This window comes from Misgurnus anguillicaudatus, chromosome 19 (genome assembly GCF_027580225.2).
Source record: "Misgurnus anguillicaudatus chromosome 19, ASM2758022v2, whole genome shotgun sequence".
Classification (NCBI taxonomy): Eukaryota; Metazoa; Chordata; class Actinopteri; order Cypriniformes; family Cobitidae; genus Misgurnus; species Misgurnus anguillicaudatus.
This window is the reverse complement of record NC_073355.2, coordinates 27,230,668-27,249,730: the sequence shown is the minus strand read 5'-3', so window position 1 is coordinate 27,249,730 and position 19,063 is coordinate 27,230,668. Positions and strand designations below refer to the sequence as shown.

Below are 19,063 nucleotides of genomic sequence, written 5' to 3'. Positions count from 1 at the left end.
ATGTGCTAAAAATACCAAAACTGTTTAACTTAACCCAGATTGTACAAACAAACAAAATTGTGTTTAAAGCAGTGGTTCTCCAACTGGGACATGAGGCCCAGTTTTAAAAAAAATACATACACAGGTGATTCACACGAAATTCAGATTTAGAAGGTGTCCAGCATCAGATTTTTTTAAAAAGCCCTTGATGCCAATTTTTTTTGCACATATAAGATTAAGGTCTGAAGTTACTATAAGCATTATTTTTAGAGGATTTAAAGCATATTCCTATAGAATTATTTAGATTTTTTAGATTATCATTATCAAAAATTATCATTACCGCAACATGATATTACATTAAATATATGCATTTTTCTCTCCAGATAAAAGTTAAGATTTTGTCGTTTTTTAGTTCTCATTACTGAAACATGAGTTTGTATGTTTCGGTAATGAGAACTAAAAAACTACAAAATTTTAACTTTTATCTGGAGAGAAAAAATAAGAACTGCTTACCTGGTAGCCATCTTGAGTGTCACAGTCAATTATGTCCCTTGCAACAATTTTTTTTTTTGAAAATGTTCCTTGAGGGCTTTTGGACACATTTATATTCCTTATTATTGTCTCTACATTTACCAATGACCACCAAATACCACATGTTTCTTTACTGTAAATGTTTATAATATAAAATGCACTGAAGCTTACTATTTTTTAGATTTTTTAATTATAAATATTTTCATGTCAAAGAACCCAAATCCAGTCATGGACACGTTGAAGTAATGAAAATTTCCCCTTTAATGTGGAAAAAACAACAAAATTGGTTTGTATGATGTCATTTGAAATCATGTGCAAAATAGTACACGAAGAGATATTTGTAACTGCATGCTTCTTTTTTTGATAGCATTTACTTTTTTTATCAACATGTTTCATGACACCTCATAAGTCTAATTTCACGAGAATCACCCACATTTATCAGGAGGCACCCAACACAAGGATATGAATGGATGCACCCTACGCACACGCTAAAAAGGTGGGGCACATGCTAAAAAGTTGGAGAACCACTTGTTTAGAGTAACACACTTACTGTAAAACTAAAATCTGGGATAATCATTGAAGTAACTTTAGAACAAAAGTCCACTACTTTGCCCCGTAGACTTTACAGTAAGTGTGTTACTGTAAACAAGATTTAATTTGTTATTATAAAACATTTGTTTTTATCAAAATGATGCCACTGATGCTCCCCATTGAGTAATATCTTTCTGTATTATTTTTATATTTTTGCCAATATTTCTCTGATCTACTGTTTGGACGGCACTCACCCAGAGAGGCTGACTCACGTCCAGGTTGACCCATCCTGACCTTTTCCTTCTTCCCAAAGAGTCGGCCGATGGAAGACTTGATGCTTTTCTTTTTGCTGGCCTTGTGGAGGGAGTCCTGACTACTGTTCGAGCTGCTGCCATCAGCTGAAAGGCTGGAAAGACAAAAGAAAAAGAGAGAGAAAAAGAGGTCATGATATAGTGAAGTGTCAAGAGGGAGTGTCTGAATGTCAAGTTGAGTGTTTGTCTTCTCTCACCCCAAAAGATATCGCTGCTCCATAACACATTTCTGTTCAGTTTTACGGATAAAATTAAAGGAAAACACTACAGTTTTTCAATATTTTGCTATGTTCTTGCCTCAACTTAGATGAATTAATACATACCTATCTTTTTTCAATGCATGCACTTTTGATCTTTGTACATTGCTTCTTAAATGTGTTGGCATTTAGCCTAGCCCCATTCATTCCTACTTTCATAATTTCATTCACCTGTGAGTTGGGGAACAGGACCAACATGAAGGGGCTACAACCAAGAACACTGTCCTGGGTCTGTTATTATGGGGAGCTGCCAATGTCCTCTAAAGTATAACTTACAAATTGGCCCCAGGGGGAAGTGCGCCCACCCAAAAAGATTTCACCCCACCCCTCCGAAATTTTAGTGATGGGTGTGACATTAAAAACATGGAGCAATTACAGAATGCCTTGACAAACTGTCGTTCCACTTTAATCACAGACTTTATGTCGGTTCATTGAAAGGTAAATGAACTCACCTGCGGAACTCACGACTGTCATCCAACATTGCGCCAGGGTGAGTGTGCGTCATCCTGTCCAATCGCAGTGCGCGAGGAGTTGGCGGAGGGGTGGAGTCCAGAAGGGCCAGGGACCTATCGTCTTCTTTGTTGTTCTGATGGGAAGAAAAGAATGGAGTCACTTGCTTAGATCTGTTTATTAAATGGTTAGACCAATACTTATGTATAATCATGCACACACACGCAAGCTCCTACCTGTCTGTCTGTCTCGCGTGCTGGGGAGTGGGGTAGGCGGGGAGTGGAGTGCCCAGAACTGGGTGGAGACGGTGATGCCAGAGTGGAGGATGTGAGGGAGGGGGGGATGAAGCCACGCCCTGTGCTGTCTCGTCCAAGAGAGGTTGGGGGGATCGGCGGGCCATCCAGAGCCACGCTGCTGACCCGACTCTCAATCTCTTCGGCACGAAGCTCTGTGCTTTCTTTCTCTTCCTGAATTAGCCTAAAAGACGTAAAAAATAAATACAAGACAGAGAAAATTAAATAAAGAACATATTCAGGAGGGTTCACAATGGTTTATTAATCAACAACTAACTAGTCTATTAGTGAGATTGTCTATAATTTATATAGGTGTTTAGTCTACGGCAGGGGTGGGAACCCTGGTCCTGGAGGGCCCCTGTCCTGCAGAGTTTAGTTCCAACCCTAATTAAACAAGTCCTGAAAAATCAAATTAAAGTCTTCACGATTACTTGGAAATGAAATTTAGGTGTGTTTAATTAGGGTTGGAACTAAACTCTGCAGGACAGTGGCCCTCCAGGACCCAGGGTTCCCCACTCCTGGTCTACAGGCATGCACAAGTAATTGACAACCAAAGCAAAGCAGAAACTTCTTTAGTGCAAAAAGTTTTGTACAGTCGTTGTCGTGTAAGCGTACCCTTACTTTTTACTACATAAAGTTCAAAACACATTATATGAGGTTCCCTGCATGGAGAGTGAACTCACTTAATCTCTTTGTTGATGGCCTCCAGCTGTTCCTGCAACATGATGGCGAGAGTCTGCACATCTGTCTGTCCGCTTGGTGAGAGCAGCTCTGAGCCGAAGAGCGTCTCACGGTCCTCTTCATCATCAGAACACCTGTCCTCCACACCACCCTCAAAGCCAGTGCCCAGCAAAGCACCACTATCCCAGTCACCATACTGTAGGAAAGAGGTTTTGTCAAAAACTTCTTTGCAAGTTTAGACAGAGTTCAAACATTTTTATTAAATATGTTCTCACTTTGCCAGCATCCTCCCTGGCTCCACCCCAGCGTCCACGATGAGCCCGTCTGACCACACTCCCTGTGCCTGTGTTTCCATAGTGATCTAGGTGGGTGGAGGAGCCAGCAGGAAGTGACCCTCCTCCTTGGGAGTATCTCAGCTCCAGAGCACTTCCTGGTAGAGACCTATTGAAGGAAGAATGGTGGTCATGATTAACATGAAATCAAACAATTTCTACAGACGAATTGAAGATGTACAGGAAAAAGTAATGTGATTAGATAATGATTAAATTAATCTGTAAAGGTTAGATTTGTCTGTAGAAATTTGAATCTAACCTCTACAGACAAATTTAATCTCTACAGACTAATCTAATCTGTAACAGAATATTCTAATCTCTACAGACAAATCAAAGTTTTACAGTCTAATCTAATCTCTACAGACAAATCTAATCTATGAATGAATCTAAACTATACAGACAAATCTAATCCCTAAAGACAAATCTAATCTTTACAAACAAATCTAATCCCTAAAGACAAATCTAATCTTTACAAACAAATCTAATCCCTAAAGACAAATCTAATCTCTACAAACAAATTTAATTCCTAAAGACAAATCTAATCTCTACAAACAAATTTAATTCCTAAAAGCAAATCTAATATCTACAGACAAGTTTAATTCCTAAAAACAAATCTAACATCTACAGACAAATCTAATCCCTAAAGACAAAACTAATCTCTACAGACAAATTTAATTCCTAAAAACAAATCTAATATCTACAGACAAATCTAATCCCTAAAGACAAATCTAATATCTACAGACAAGTTTAATTCCTAAAAACAAATCTAAACTCTACAGACACATCTAATAACTAAAGACAAATCTAATCTCTACAGACACATATAATCCCTAAAAACAAATCTAATCTCTACAGACACATCTCATTTCTACAGACCAATCCAATCTCTACAGACAAATTTAATTCCTAAAGACAAATCTAATCTCTACAGACACATCTAATCTCTACAGACAAATTTAATCTCTACAGACAAATTCAATTCCTAAAGACAAATCTAATCTCTACAAACAAATCTCTATGAATAAATCTAAACTCTACATACAAATCTAATCCCTAAAGAAAAATTGAATCTCTACAGACAAATGTAATCCCTAAAGACAAATCTAATCTCTACTGACAAATCTAAACTTTACTGGCTAATCTAATCTCTACAAACAAATCTAATCTCTACAGACAAATCTAATCTCTACAGACACATCTAATCTCTACAGAGAAATATTAACTTTACTGGCTAAATTTAATCTCTTAAAACAAATCTCTATGAATTAATCTAAACTCGACATACAAATCTAATCCCTAAAGACAACTCTAATCTCTACAGACAAATCTTATCCCTAAAGCAAATCTAATCTCTACGAATGAATCTAAACTCTACAAACAAATCTAATCCCTAAAGACAAATCTAATCCCTAAAGACAAATCCAATCTCTACAGACAAATCTAAATTTTACAGGCTAATCTAATCTCTAAAGACAAATCTAATCTCTATGAATGAATCTAAACTCTACAAACAAATCTAACATCTACAGACCAATCTAATCCCTAAAAACAAATCTAATCCCTAAAGACAAATCTAATCTCTACAGACAAATCTAATCTCTAAAGACAAATCCAATCCCTAAAGAAAAATTTAATCTCTACAGACAAATCTAATCTCTAAAAACAAATCTAATATCTACAGACAAATGTAAACTTTCCAGATGAATCTAATCTCTACAGACAAAATCAAATCTCTAGAGAAAAATGTAAACTTTACAGATGAATCTAATTCTTACGGACACAATTTAATCTCTACAGCAAATCTGAATTTTACAGGCTAATCTAATCTCTAAAGACAAATCTAATTCCTATGAATAAATCTAAACTCTACAAACAAATCTAATATCTACAGACAAATCTAATCCATAAAAATAAATCTAATCTCTAAAGACAAATCTAATATCTACAGACACATCTAATCCTTAAAGACAAATCTAATATCTACAGACAAATCTAATCCCTAAAACAAATCTAATCCCTAAAAACAAATCTAATCTCTACAGACAACTTTAATCTCTACAGACAAATCCAATCTCTACAGACAAAAATGTAATCTCTACAGACAAATCTAATCTCTACAGACAAATCTAATCTCTAAAGACGAATCCAATCTCTAAAGAAAAAATGTAATCTCTACAGACAAATCTAATCTCTAAAAAAATCTAATCTCTACAGACAAATGTAAACTTTCCAGATGAATCTAATCTCTAAAGACAAATCTAATATCTACAGACAAATCTAATCCCTAAAAACAAATCTAATCCCTAAAGACACATCTAATCTCTACAGACAAATTTAATCTCTACAGACAAATCTAATCTCTACAGACAAATCTAATCTCTAAAGACGAATCCAATCTCTAAAGAAAAATCTAATCTCTACAGACAAATGTAAACTTTCCAGATGAATCTAATCTCTAAAGACAAATCTAATATCTACAGACAAATCTAATCCCTAAAAACAAATCTAATCCCTAAAGACACATCTAATCTCTACAGACAAATTTAATCTCTACAGACAAATCTAATCTCTACAGACAAATCTAATCTCTAAAAACGAATCCAATCCCTAAAGAAAAATCTAATCTCTACAGACAAATGTAAACTTTCCAGATGAATCTAATCTCTAAAGACAAATCTAATATCTACAGACAAATCTAATCCCTAAAAACAAATCTAATCCCTAAAGACACATCTAATCTCTACAGACAAATTTAATCTCTACAGACAAATCTAATCTCTACAGACAAATCTAATCTCTAAAGACGAATCCAATCCCTAAAGAAAAATCTAATCTCTACAGACAAATTTAATCTCTACAGACAAATCTAATCTCTAAAGACAAATCCAATCCCTAAAGAAAAATCTAATCTCTACAGACAAATGTAAACTTTCCAGATGAATCTAATCTCTAAAGACAAATCTAATATCTACTAGGGGTGTCACGATTCTCCAAATCCTCGATTCGATTACATTTTCGATTCTAAGGTCACGATTCGATCCGATTCTCGATTTTTACATATTTTTTATATGGCATATAATTTAGACAAAAATGATATGCCATTATTTATTATTATTATTATAATACTTTAACATTAACATGCACATTGCACAACTCGCATGGGGGTTTGTGGGCTTCACTTAACGCGTGAGCTTGTAGAGAGAGGATTCCTTCTTGCACGCACATGGACTATGCGCGGTTGGCTTAATGGATCGGGCGGATGACGTGACGAAAAATAATATTTTAATTAAATTCGGGCGGGTGCCGGATCGACTGCTTGTTATTAGCTGTGTCCTTCTAAGCATGCGACATCTCTGTCTTTCATAGTGGCAGCCTCAGAAGTTCAAGAAAAGAACTGAAATGAGACGGTCTAGCCTTCTGAGGACCCAAAATTTGCGTCACCTGCTGCACACGCCCCCAGTAGCGCCCACCGCGCCTGTCACCAGAAAACAGCGGAGACATTTCTGACTTGTTAAAATAAATGTGTAAGCAGAAAAATACTAATTTATTTTAGAACATATGACACATTGATGTAGATTAATCTATTCAACAGCATATCAAATAATCAACCTAGAAATATACGCAACATAATCAGAAAAATATTAACACAAAACATAACTTATAATACTAAAACAGTGACAAGAAAACGTTTTCTAATAAATACACAGTTTTATTTAATAAAGCTTTTAATTGTTTGGGATATCCTCGGCTGTTAAGGATCCATTGGTTCTATCATTAACAGCGCAGAGAAATGAGGATGCATTTTAACACAGCTCTTATCAACGCTGGCGAAGGAGGAACGTGGCAAACCCAAAAAATGAGAATTAAAAACAAAAGAAATAGAATGTCAGAAAGGGTTGCCTGGAATAAGTTTTACAACGTGGTAAATCAGGATGACACCAGCGCAGGCTATGTAATTCGTGCGTTTAATTTAGGCTATTTATTTATTTATTTATGTCCCTGTGCGCCGATCGAAGACGGAGTTCACTGCTGATATTCAAGAGGTTTCTAGTCAGTTTTGAAAACTGGTCAGAAACGTTGGTGCGCATGGATGGTGGACGGATGATGAGTTTTTTATGCGGTTGCGGATGAAATAATAGTCCATCCGCGCATCTGAAGTCTGAACATAAACTAAAGTAGTAATCCTTATGTATTTGTTCAGTTTTATGCGTTTCATGCAAGATGAGGCAAACTATCCTTTTGTTTAAAATATAAGTTAACCCGCTGCATCTTTGCGCCTCCCTCACTATCGCGCACGTGCAGAGAGCTGCACTCTGTCCAAAGTCAGATCACTGGTAATCCTGTTTATGATATGCATTTCAAGAAGTTGTAGCATCCCTCGTGTTTAAAATGTGATCGCGTTCCGCTGGACAGATGTTTTTAAAAGGCATCTCTGAGAGTTTTTTCCTCGCTTGGCAAGCCGACCTGACGTGAAATGGGGGCGTGGCAGCATCGACGATCCCATTTTTTAATTCGAAGTTCGAAGCTGTGAATTAATTTCGATCGATTTCGATTTAAAATCGAAATCGTGACACCCTTAATATCTACAGACAAATCTAATCCCTAAAAACAAATCTAATCCCTAAAGACACATCTAATCTCTACAGACAAATTTAATCTCTACAGACAAATCTAATCTCTACAGACAAATCTAATCTCTAAAGACGAATCCAATCCCTAAAGAAAAATCTAATCTCTACAGACAAATTTAATCTCTACAGACAAATCTAATCTCTAAAGACAAATCCAATCCCTAAAGAAAAATCTAATCTCTACAGACAAATGTAAACTTTCCAGATGAATCTAATCTCTAAAGACAAATCTAATATCTACAGACAAATCTAATCCCTAAAAACAAATCTAATCCCTAAAGACACATCTAATCTCTACAGACAAATTTAATCTCTACAGACAAATCTAATCTCTACAGACAAATCTAATCTCTAAAGACGAATCCAATCCCTAAAGAAAAATCTAATCTCTACAGACAAATTTAATCTCTACAGACAAATCTAATCTCTAAAGACAAATCCAATCCCTAAAGAAAAATCTAATCTCTACAGACAAATGTAAACTTTCCAGATGAATCTAATCTCTAAAGACAAATCTAATATCTACAGACAAATCTAATCCCTAAAAACAAATCTAATCCCTAAAGACACATCTAATCTCTACAGACAAATTTAATCTCTACAGACAAATCTAATCTCTACAGACAAATCTAATCTCTAAAGACGAATCCAATCCCTAAAGAAAAATCTAATCTCTACAGACAAATTTAATCTCTACAGACAAATCTAATCTCTAAAGACGAATCCAATCCCTAAAGAAAAATGTAATCTCTACAGACAAATCTAATCTAAAAAAAAATGTAATCTCTACAGACAAATGTAAACTTTCCAGATGAATCTAATCTCTAAAGACAAATCTAATATCTACAGACAAATCTAATCCCTAAAAACAAATCGAATCCCTAAAGACAAATCTAATCTCTACAGACAAATTTAATCTCTACAGACAAATCTAATCTCTACAGACAAATCTAATCTCTAAAGACGAATCCAATCCCTAAAGAAAAATGTAATCTCTACAGACAAATCTAATCTCTAAAAACAAATCTAATCTCTTCAGACAAATTTAAACTTTATGGATTAATTTAATATCTTCAGTAAATTCAACCTCTTCAGATAAATCTAATCCCTTAAGATGAATCTAATATTTACCAATGAATCTGCCTACCGTGAATACGAAGAACCAGGTCTTCCTCTCAACTGATCCAGCTCTAGTTGAAGCCTCTCTAGCTCTGCAATGAGTTGATCCTGGGAGGAATATGAAACAAGCACCAGATAATGTATTCATCTAGACACAGGTCAAGTGACAAAAGACTTTTTAATAATAGCATTATAGATTGTGTAATGTACCTTGTTTGCTAAGAGATCATCTTGGATCTTCTTCATATTTGCAAGCTCCTCAGAGAGGGCATTCTGTAAGACAACAGACTCTCACATTTACATGAATTCATCTTAATTATCCAAAGTGACCTACAGTGCATACAGGTATAAACTAGAAGCAGCTCATTTCTACTGAATGTAATAGGTGTAACTATGGAGAAATGTCTGCAAGCTCTTTTTTTATTTACAAAAAAATGGTCACGAACCAAAAAGGCTTCGCATTTGAAAAATGCTTTTATCTGTAAATTCCACATTTGGATTCAAGGAAATCAAACCCATGGCCTTGCTATTGCGTGTACCATGCGAACTATAGAAACACGTCTTCTGGTTCTGACATTAAAAGCGTATTATTTCAGCTATTCATCTCAAATTCCCTGGTGAGAAATGTGATGAGCATGAAACACCTGCTTTTGTGCTGAAATAATGAGGGAGGACACGTATAGGAAGCCTGGAACTTCAATTAGAGGCAGACATAATTTAAGCAACATCTGGATTCTGAAGGAAACATCAAAGACGCTGTAAAATGTCAAGGCTATTTTTCGGTTTCTTATGCGTATTCGTAGCTTTCAAGGAAATCAACGCTGAACTGAGCCTGTATCAGGAGTTTAGTGACGTATGAATCATCGCACCTTCTCCTCCAGGGCAGCCATTCTCTCCTTCAGGTGCAGCTGAAGTCTTTCATTGGACTCTGACAGAAGCTTGTCCACCGTGTCAGAGAGACGCTTATTGTGTTCGTCATTCATCCTCTCCCTCTGCCTCGCCTGAGAAAGAAACACAGAGTAAATACACAGAATATGCTAGAGTAACAGAGAACAATTATTAAAATGATTAAAGATATGACAAAATTATTCACCCTCTGTAACTCCTGATTCTTTTCCTCCAGTTGTGCCTCCAACTGCCGCAGTCGCTCCTCAAAGTTCCCATGACGTTCCTCCGCCTAAGCAAGACAGAGCTTTATCACAACTCCTGACAAATGAATAGCTCAGAAATGAAATATTCACTATGTTAATTCAGCATGATTTCCATGTTGAATTTTAAAACCTGTACTTTTTCCGAAATCGGCTACACATACTGTATGAACAGGACTACACACCTTGTTGAGTGCTGCCACCCTTTGGGCAAGCTGGGCCTCGATCTCAGGCAGCGTTTCGGCCCTCTGGAGGGTCTGCTGTAGTTTTTGCTTTGCATCATCCAGACGCTCCTGGAGCTGCCGGTTCTTCTCTTCACTCTGTTGGGAATGAGGCATAAGAGGATGAGAGTGACAGAACAATGAGGCAGGAAGACAATAAAAACACCATAATAAACAAAAAACAGGCTTAGTTTTTAGGAAATATGTAAGTTACTCATAAAAACGCTGGTTAAACCGTTGTATGTATAAAAAGTTATGTTAATACATCGGAAATATGTAAAAAAACACCCAATGATGAATCAGGCAACAAATGCTATATATTAATCTATATCTAAACCCACAAATAACACAGAAGAACTAAAATATCAGGTAAATTTAAACGATTCAATGGTATGTAACTATAAAATATATAAGTGTATTACAACCAGGGTGTTTGATTGAAGAAAATAAAATCTTTTTACGATTTGATTTCAAAGGAATAGGAGTGTCAGTACACTGTATTTTGTCAGTGTCAGTACACTGTATACTCTGTATATTGTTTTAAATGATCGTTTATGTAATGCTATGCACATTTTAATAAACAGATATATTCATAAATGTAAATGAAGTATTTTATTATGTGCACTCATATTTTGGTCTAATCACAGTCAAAAGTGCAATTGCTCTTTGTCTTAAAGGAATAGTCCATTTTCTTAAACAAAAAATCCAGATAATTTACTCACCGCCATGTCATCCAAAAAATTGATGTCTTCAATGTGTTCAGTCGAGAATAATTTTTTTTTTTTTAAACATTGCAGGATTTTTCTCATTTTAATGTACTTTAATAGAGCCCAACACTTAATACTTAACTCAACACTTAACAATTTTTTTCAACGGAGTTTCAAAGGACTGTGAACGATCCCAGGCGAGGCGTGGGGGTCTTATCTAGCTAAACGATTGTCATTTTTGACAAGAAAAATAAAAAATATGCACTTTTAAACCACAACTTCTCATCTAGGTCCGGTCGTGATGCGCCAGCGAGACCCCACGCAATACGACAGCACGTCAAGAGGTCACAGAGGACGAACGCGAAACTCCGCCCCAGTGTTTACAAGTGTGTTGAAAGAGGACCGTTCCGACGTTGTTGTATGTAGTATAATACTAATTAATGTCTTTGTGTCAGTTTATTGTTTAAAATGGTCCGCAAATGTGCATTTCATATGTGTAACACGTGACCTCTCTACGTCACTACGCAATGACGTTAGGTCACGCTGGGGTATCACAGGATCGGACCTAGATGAGAAATTGTGGTTTAAAAGTGCACTTTTTTTCTTGTGAAAAATGACAATCGTTTCACTAGATAAGACCCTTATGCCTCGATTGGGATCGTTTATAGTCCTTTGAAACTCCATTGAAAAAACTGTTAAGTGTTGAGTTAAGTATTAAATGTTGGGCTCTATTAAAGTCCATTAAAATGAGAAAAATCCTGCAATGTTTTCCTCAAAAAACATAATTTCTTCTTGACTGAACAAAGAAAGACATCAACATTTTGGATGACATGGTGGTGAGTAAATTATCTGGATTTTTCTTTAAGGAAAATTGACTATTCCTTTAAGCTTTGGGTTAGTAACAAATAACTATTGGTACTTTTTTAAACACCACATTTTTAAATCTAAATATTGGAATGAATGCACACACTCCTAAAATGGTTCCCAGTGGGTACATCATAGCAAGGGGTGAGAACCAGAGGGGCGTAATTGACATTTCAACAACTTTACAGGAGTACCAGCACAAAAAATAATTATCATGGTTGGACTCTGTGTACTAAGTTATAACTCCAAATGGATTAAAATGTCGTTTTGGCAGCAGAAAAGAGCTCATCAAGAGCTTTCATTATATATACATATATCTTAATTTGACCCAAAATGTCACTTACGCCCTCTTCTCACCCCTCGATAGGTACTTTGTGAGAAAAATATGATTTATGTAAAATTTTTAAATAAAGCATAAGTAACAATTTACATTAAGGTTGTATTGTTCACATTACTTAATGTATTAGCTAACATGAATTAACAATGAACTTCTACAGCATTCATTCATCTTAGTTACATTTTTAAAATCAAAAGTTGTAACTGTTAACATTAGTTAATGCACAATGAACTAACATGAATATTAACAAAGACTAAAAAATGGTAAAAAAAACTATATTGCTGTTTGTTAGTTCATATTACTTAAAGGTGCCAAAGAATGCATTTTAACATGTTAAATTGTTCTTTGATATTCACATAGAAGGTATGTAACTTTATTAAGTGCAAAAATTATCCAGAAATGTTTTACATGTCCATTTACAACCCTAGGATTTCTCCTTTGAGTAAAATTAACTATTTTTGTCCTATTTGGAAGGGTCATGAATAATAATGTTGAGCTCTGCTCTGAGGCTCATGCCAGTAGCTCACGTTAGTAAACAGAACTTAAATGTTTGAGCCTGTATCAGACAAAAATACAGATTTTCAGGAACAACTAATTGTTTAGAGATTGTTAATGGACTTTCTGAGTGATACGTTTGTGTTTGTTTCAGTATGAACAGGCAAAACGTAACTGTAAAATTAATAGTAGAACTTCAGCCTAAACGCTAGCATAGCATTAATTAGCATGTAGCACTAACTCAACTTTTTAGCATTTTTACAACTTTGCATTTCATTTAATGTGTAATTTAATGTTGGGGGCATACATATAGACTGTGACGTCACAGTCGGGTGTTATGTTGAGATTTACATAAAAATGAGGTAACAAACACATTTGAGGCTTATGATATGTCATTACAGAGCTCTTATTATTCATCTGTGCCTATGTAAATACAGTTTTGTTTATTCTATGGCACCTTTAATGTATTTACTAATGTTAACACATACAAGTGTTACCAAAACATTTTTAAAAAATTTAATAAATTCCTGGAATTTTCATTCCTCGAATGTATAAACCCATACACTTCTACTGATAAACAAACTGTTAATAGGCTCTGAACTAGCTCTTACACCTTTCGTGTGTGTCTGTACATGATTTCACTCTTGTACCTGTCTGTATAAAGATTCTTTGCTGGCAAGCTCATTCTCCAGCTTGTCTTTGATGTCATGGAGAGAGGTTGCCTCCCTCTGGGCACTGAGGTACCTGCACACAAACGCAAACACACAGAGAGCTGAAGCGGGGCGCTTGATAAATCAAATCTGTATTTCTTTCATGTCATTCAAAAGTGCCGTCCGGGCACATTTCCGCTTACAGCAATGCAAACATTCCACATGACACAGAGCTCACACGAAACGCAGTGAGATTGGGTTTAATCGTCAGCAGGTGATAGAGATTACCTGCGTTCTAAGGTGGTGATCCGCTCTTCCATGTCCTCTCTTTGACACAGCGCCTGAGGTTGAGGGAGCGGTACATAATATATGAGATAAAAGAAGAACATTTGGTTGGTATGGTTCACTTAGATACAAACACGCAGAACATTGTGTACATGCAGACACGCTATTAGGTTTGGGCGAGCGTCTAGACAGCAGTAAACATCGTTTCTAATGGTAACTGTTTATATTTAACAGAGCTGACTGTAAACCGTTATTGCAAAACAAAAAGGGCTGTTTCGTACGTGACATAATTGCTCTGAGGGAGGAGGAATGAGTGCTTAAATGCACAGCGACGAAAACAACAGGAGCTGTTTGGTAACTCAGGAAAACCCCCTTCACTCTCCATTATTGGGACTGTGCTTATAGCAGTCAAAGCAGATTATAAGCTAAAAATCTACTGGAGGCATCCAAGATAAGAGGAACGCCAAGCCAGCACAGTAGCTACAGGCAATTCCGGAAAATTCCATAAGTAGCGAGTCGGTGACATGAAACGGACGCTGTTGCCAAGTTGGCAAGTCATTGTGTTACCGCAGGAGAAAACTGCGTGCTTCTATTATACAGAAAATTAGACTTCTTCCACTGAGGAATGTCAGATAGACAGCTGATTATTTTGTTGGCAGTCTGATTGATCTTGATTCAGCTGTCAGGCACACCCATCAATATCCACCAGCGTTTAATCACAGTATCGGGACAGAAAAGCCTTAGAAATGAAAAAAAGAGGTGGGGTCTACAAGAAACTGTGGTTTTGTTGCTTGAACCGAGGCACTTGAGTTTGTTTTGGCGAGGTTTTGATGAGACCTTTCCTTTAACCCACCTCTTTCACGTCCCTTTGAAGCTTCTGATTGGCTTCTTCAGATTTAGCCAATTCCCTTCTGGCAGTTGTAAGCTGTTCCTCGATCTCACCAACCTGTGCATTAGTAAACATGGTTCAGATGTTAACCTGTGCACTCGAATGCATGAGCACAAACAAGCCCACGAAACTTGGACGCATTCCAATAGCCTTGCAAACATTTTTCTTTTCTTTTGCAACCTTGCAATGCTGTTGACATCCACCAGAGGGCAGCAAAAATGTGACACAATCTTTCGCTCAGCATCTCCTCTCATCCTGTATCTCTATGGCAACCATAAGAATGCCAGCTCTAACTGAAACCTTCTCATCCAAAATGTGTCACATCATACTCTATGCTTTCTAACACTACATCAGAAGTAAATGCATAAAACGTGTACAATATAATGGGGTCAGAAATTCTAGTAAACAAGTAATAATAGAAGATTTGGTTTTGCAGTTTTTATTTTCTATTTAAACACAGTTAGAGTTAAAGGGGACATATCATGAAAATCTGACTTTTTTCATGTTTATGTGCTATAATAGGTCAACCTAGAAATTGTGAAAAAGATCAACCCAGTTACTTAGTTATGGTAAACTATTCTCTGCAAGCATGAAAAAATAGGTCATTGAATGTTGTCTCCCCTTGTGATGTCAGAAGGAAATAATACCGCCCCTTAATCTGCACTATCCAACTACGGCAATGCCATTTAGTGCAGAGATCAGCTCATTTACATTTAAAAGGACACACACAAAAATGGCACATTTTTGCTCACACCTACAAAGTGCAATTTTAACATGCTATAATAAATTATCTATATGGCATTTTGAGCTAAAACTTTACATACGCACTCTGGGGACACCAAAGATTAATTTGACATCTTAAAAAAGTCTCCTTGAAATGTCTCCTTTAACTGCAGATGTAATGTGAATTGTGTAACATTTCTTTTCCCCCTTGACTCCATAAGTCGTCAAAACCTAATGATAAATGCTTCAACAAGCATCAGGTGAAGTTTTATCTTTATATATCCTATATATTTCATTTTTATGTGCCCTTACTACTCTGTAAAGCTTCTTAGCCACAATGCAAAATTGTGAAAAACACTAAAGAAATACATTTTTATGTAATTATATTGACAAATAGACATCGTTTTAAAGCAACTTTCTAGGATACCGAACCTCTTGTGTGCTACAGTGTCCACTAACATTAATATGGTCAGTGTAACACATCTAAATTTGTAAGAATAATTGCACATTTTTGTTTCTTTTTTATTATTTCTTTTAACTCTTTCCCCGCCATTGATGTGTTATCTTGTCAATTAAGAGAAAACATTTGCATTAAAAAACTTCCTGATGAGATTTTATGCTAATCTGTAATACCGGGATTATCCACTAGATGGCGGACTTATCCAAAGCTAAATTTTTTAACTAATTTTAAACTCTTATGTATGTTTTGATAATCTTTCTGAATCTGATCTCTCACAAAATTCCTTCACAAAAATGTAATTATTTTAGCTTTTTGCTAAAAAAATATTTAAAGAAAAATACCATTTAAGAGTTAATAAACAAAGAAAAAATATTGATAGGATGAAACTTTTTCCTGTTTTGTTTGTTTGTTTATTGGTTGTTTGAAAGCAATGTTCTTTCATTTGATATATTTGTATGTTTATATATTAAAGAAGAAATTATTTCTGGAATGCATTTTGTGAAACTTTTGTGAAAATTACAAAAAATGCTAGCGGGCAACTTTTAAAAAAAAATAGACTGGCGGGGAATGAGTTAACTGTTGGGTTTTAACTGTTCTCATATTTCACTGTAACCCGCTGCATATACATTGCACATAAGCACATATACTCACCTGTCTGCACATAAGAGCCAGTCTCTCCTTTAACTGAGAAAGTTCTGCTCTCTGTCTCTCTATCTCTCCCTCTCTCTGTCTGTCGATCTCTCCATCATCCAAGATGGAGGAGGGACCGTTGGGGAGCCGCTGCGCGAATCAGTTAAAAAATAGAGTAACGTGAGGGAAACAAATATAAAAAAATTCAAAACGAGATTCGAATCACAATTTGGACTCACTTCCTTTCCATTGTCCAAACCCCGTTCTCTCCTTTTAATTTGATCCCGCAAAGACAGAACCTAAAGACAACAAATAAACATAAGAGACCCACAGAGACCAGACAGACACAGACGTTGGGAAAGCAGGGTACAGACGTATTACGAAAACACAATGTTCACCTCATTTGTAGATGCCTCCAGCTCTTCCTCTAAAACAGCGACTCTTTCTAAAGCCACACGCAATCTTTCACGCACCTGAGGGACAAAAGAAGAATAGACAATGAATCAGCCTGTCAAAACAAAAAACAATTGCTTTTTATAGGCGCAGTTGCTCTTCAAACATCTAGTCGTTTTTACATTTGCACAATGCTGATCAGTTTTTAAAGCTACGGTTTAGTTACAAGTACATTTTTATTGTTAATTAACTCTCATTTTCCAAATTAATATGCAGAGATACAGTGGCGGTGCGTAAAGTAACTGTTTCGAAGCCCAATTTGAGCCTTTTTTGATTGATTAAAAAATTGTTGATTCAAAATTATTTTATGACTCTCTTTGTTTATCAGCTAATAAGAAAGCTGCTAAAACTTCTTTGTTGCTCAAAGAAATTATGGTTTCATTATAAATCACTTTCTGATTTTCTGAAGATTATTATTTATTTATGTATTCCCAATGTTATTTATTTCTAATTATTTGTATTTCTTTGCACTTGTAGTGTCTATAAATGTTTTGTGAATTTTTTTGTAGACCATTCCTTATCTACTGCCTTGCTTTACTTTGAGTTCGCTGTCTTTTTTGTGTTTGGTAATGTATGCCCTGCGCCTTTTGTTCAATAAAAAGAAAAAAAGATACAGTGGCGGCCGGTGACTTCTCTTCTGAGGGCCGTGAATTCAAAATCATGTGTCATGTGTGTGGCTCCTCAAGGCAAAATATGTTTTTGGTGCGTCATGTAAACCTATGTGCATCATGCGTCATGTCAAAATATGTGCCTGCTGCAGACGTTTCAAAGGGGTTCATGATAAAAGAGACGCTCACGTTCACAAAATACCGCAAGACAGTCTACTCTGATTACACATGAGATTATGCGAGTATCTAGAAAACGCGAGCCTCTCTTTTATCATAAACCCCTTTGAAGCGTCTGCAGAAGGCACGTATTTTGACATGATGGGTGATGCACATAGGTGAACATGACGCACCGAACACATATTTTGACATGACGAGCCAAACACATGACGGGCCTAATGCATGTTTTGATGAGCTTCGCATCGGGTGCCCTCCAAAAAGAAGTAGCGGCCGAGATACGAAAAAATATATAATATATAGCACAATATATTGTTGTCTGAGCATTTGAACTATCCTGACACAACAACTTTGACATTATGAATGGAGTCCTTATTATCACCACACTTTTGGGTGACCCTAGTGGCTCAGACTCATGGACATTTTAGCGTCAAGACTTTTTGATCTGTTGCTCACATAAATCTTTAAACCTGGAATTAGAGCCCGACCGATATATCGGCAGGTCGATATTATTAGACATTTTCCAAACTATCGGTATCGGCATTCATAATGGGCGATAAATGAATATTTAAAAAAAAACCGGACGAAACGGCCTTCAACCATGTCATGAGTGTTCCCGTTGTATAGTTTGTCCACCAGAGGGCACTCTACAACCTCCCTGTTGGCAACACTCGTGTATAACGCGTCACATATCCTGCAACCTGCTGATCCAGCCAGAGTCGGGCAGAGAGAACAATGGTTAAAGGAATAGTCAATTTTCTTAAAGGAAAGGTCCAGATGATTTGCTCACCACCATGTCATCCAGGGTGTTGATGTCTGTCTTTGTTCAGTCGAGAAGAAGTTGTGTTTTTTGAGGAAAACATTGCAGGATTTTTCTCATTTTAATGGACTTTAATAGACACCAACAATTAATACTTAACTTAACACTTAACGGTTTTTTTCAACGGAGTTTCAAAGAGCTATTGGCGGTCACAAACGAGGCATAGGGGTCTTGTCTAGCAAAACGATTGTCATTTTTGACAATAAAAATAACAAATATACACTTTTAAAGCACAACTTCTCGTCTAGATCCGGTCGTAATGCGCCAGCGTGACCTCACGCAATACGTCATGACGTCAAGAGGTCACAGAGGACGAACGCGAAACTCCGCCTCAGTGTTTACAAGTGTGTTGAAAGAGGACCATTCCTACGTTGTTGTATGTCAACTGATACTAATTAATGTCTTTGTGTCAGTTTATTGTTTACAATGGTCCGCAAATGTGCGTTTTATATATGTTACACGTGAACTCCCTACGTCACTACAC

The 19,063-nt window shown here is 36.3% G+C and overlaps 1 protein-coding gene across 2 annotated transcripts in view; it reads right to left on the bottom strand.

Annotated features, from left to right (window-relative positions):
- ppfia3 (PTPRF interacting protein alpha 3) overlaps positions 1-19,063 on the bottom strand; it is a 51,865-nt gene that overhangs the window by 13,017 nt on the left and 19,785 nt on the right. For both annotated transcript variants that reach the window (XM_055194062.2, XM_055194061.2), the window contains exons 5-20: positions 16,923-16,997; positions 16,764-16,823; positions 16,546-16,674; positions 14,676-14,768; positions 13,826-13,878; positions 13,538-13,631; positions 10,449-10,583; positions 10,209-10,292; positions 9,985-10,116; positions 9,326-9,388; positions 9,144-9,223; positions 3,309-3,474; positions 3,036-3,229; positions 2,296-2,536; positions 2,062-2,195; positions 1,296-1,447 (exon numbers count right to left, since the gene is read on the bottom strand). In XM_055194062.2, the coding sequence (XP_055050037.2) occupies positions 1,296-1,447; positions 2,062-2,195; positions 2,296-2,536; positions 3,036-3,229; positions 3,309-3,474; positions 9,144-9,223; positions 9,326-9,388; positions 9,985-10,116; positions 10,209-10,292; positions 10,449-10,583; positions 13,538-13,631; positions 13,826-13,878; positions 14,676-14,768; positions 16,546-16,674; positions 16,764-16,823; positions 16,923-16,997 (1,885 nt within the window). The remainder of the gene's footprint in view (positions 1-1,295; positions 1,448-2,061; positions 2,196-2,295; positions 2,537-3,035; positions 3,230-3,308; positions 3,475-9,143; positions 9,224-9,325; positions 9,389-9,984; positions 10,117-10,208; positions 10,293-10,448; positions 10,584-13,537; positions 13,632-13,825; positions 13,879-14,675; positions 14,769-16,545; positions 16,675-16,763; positions 16,824-16,922; positions 16,998-19,063) is intronic.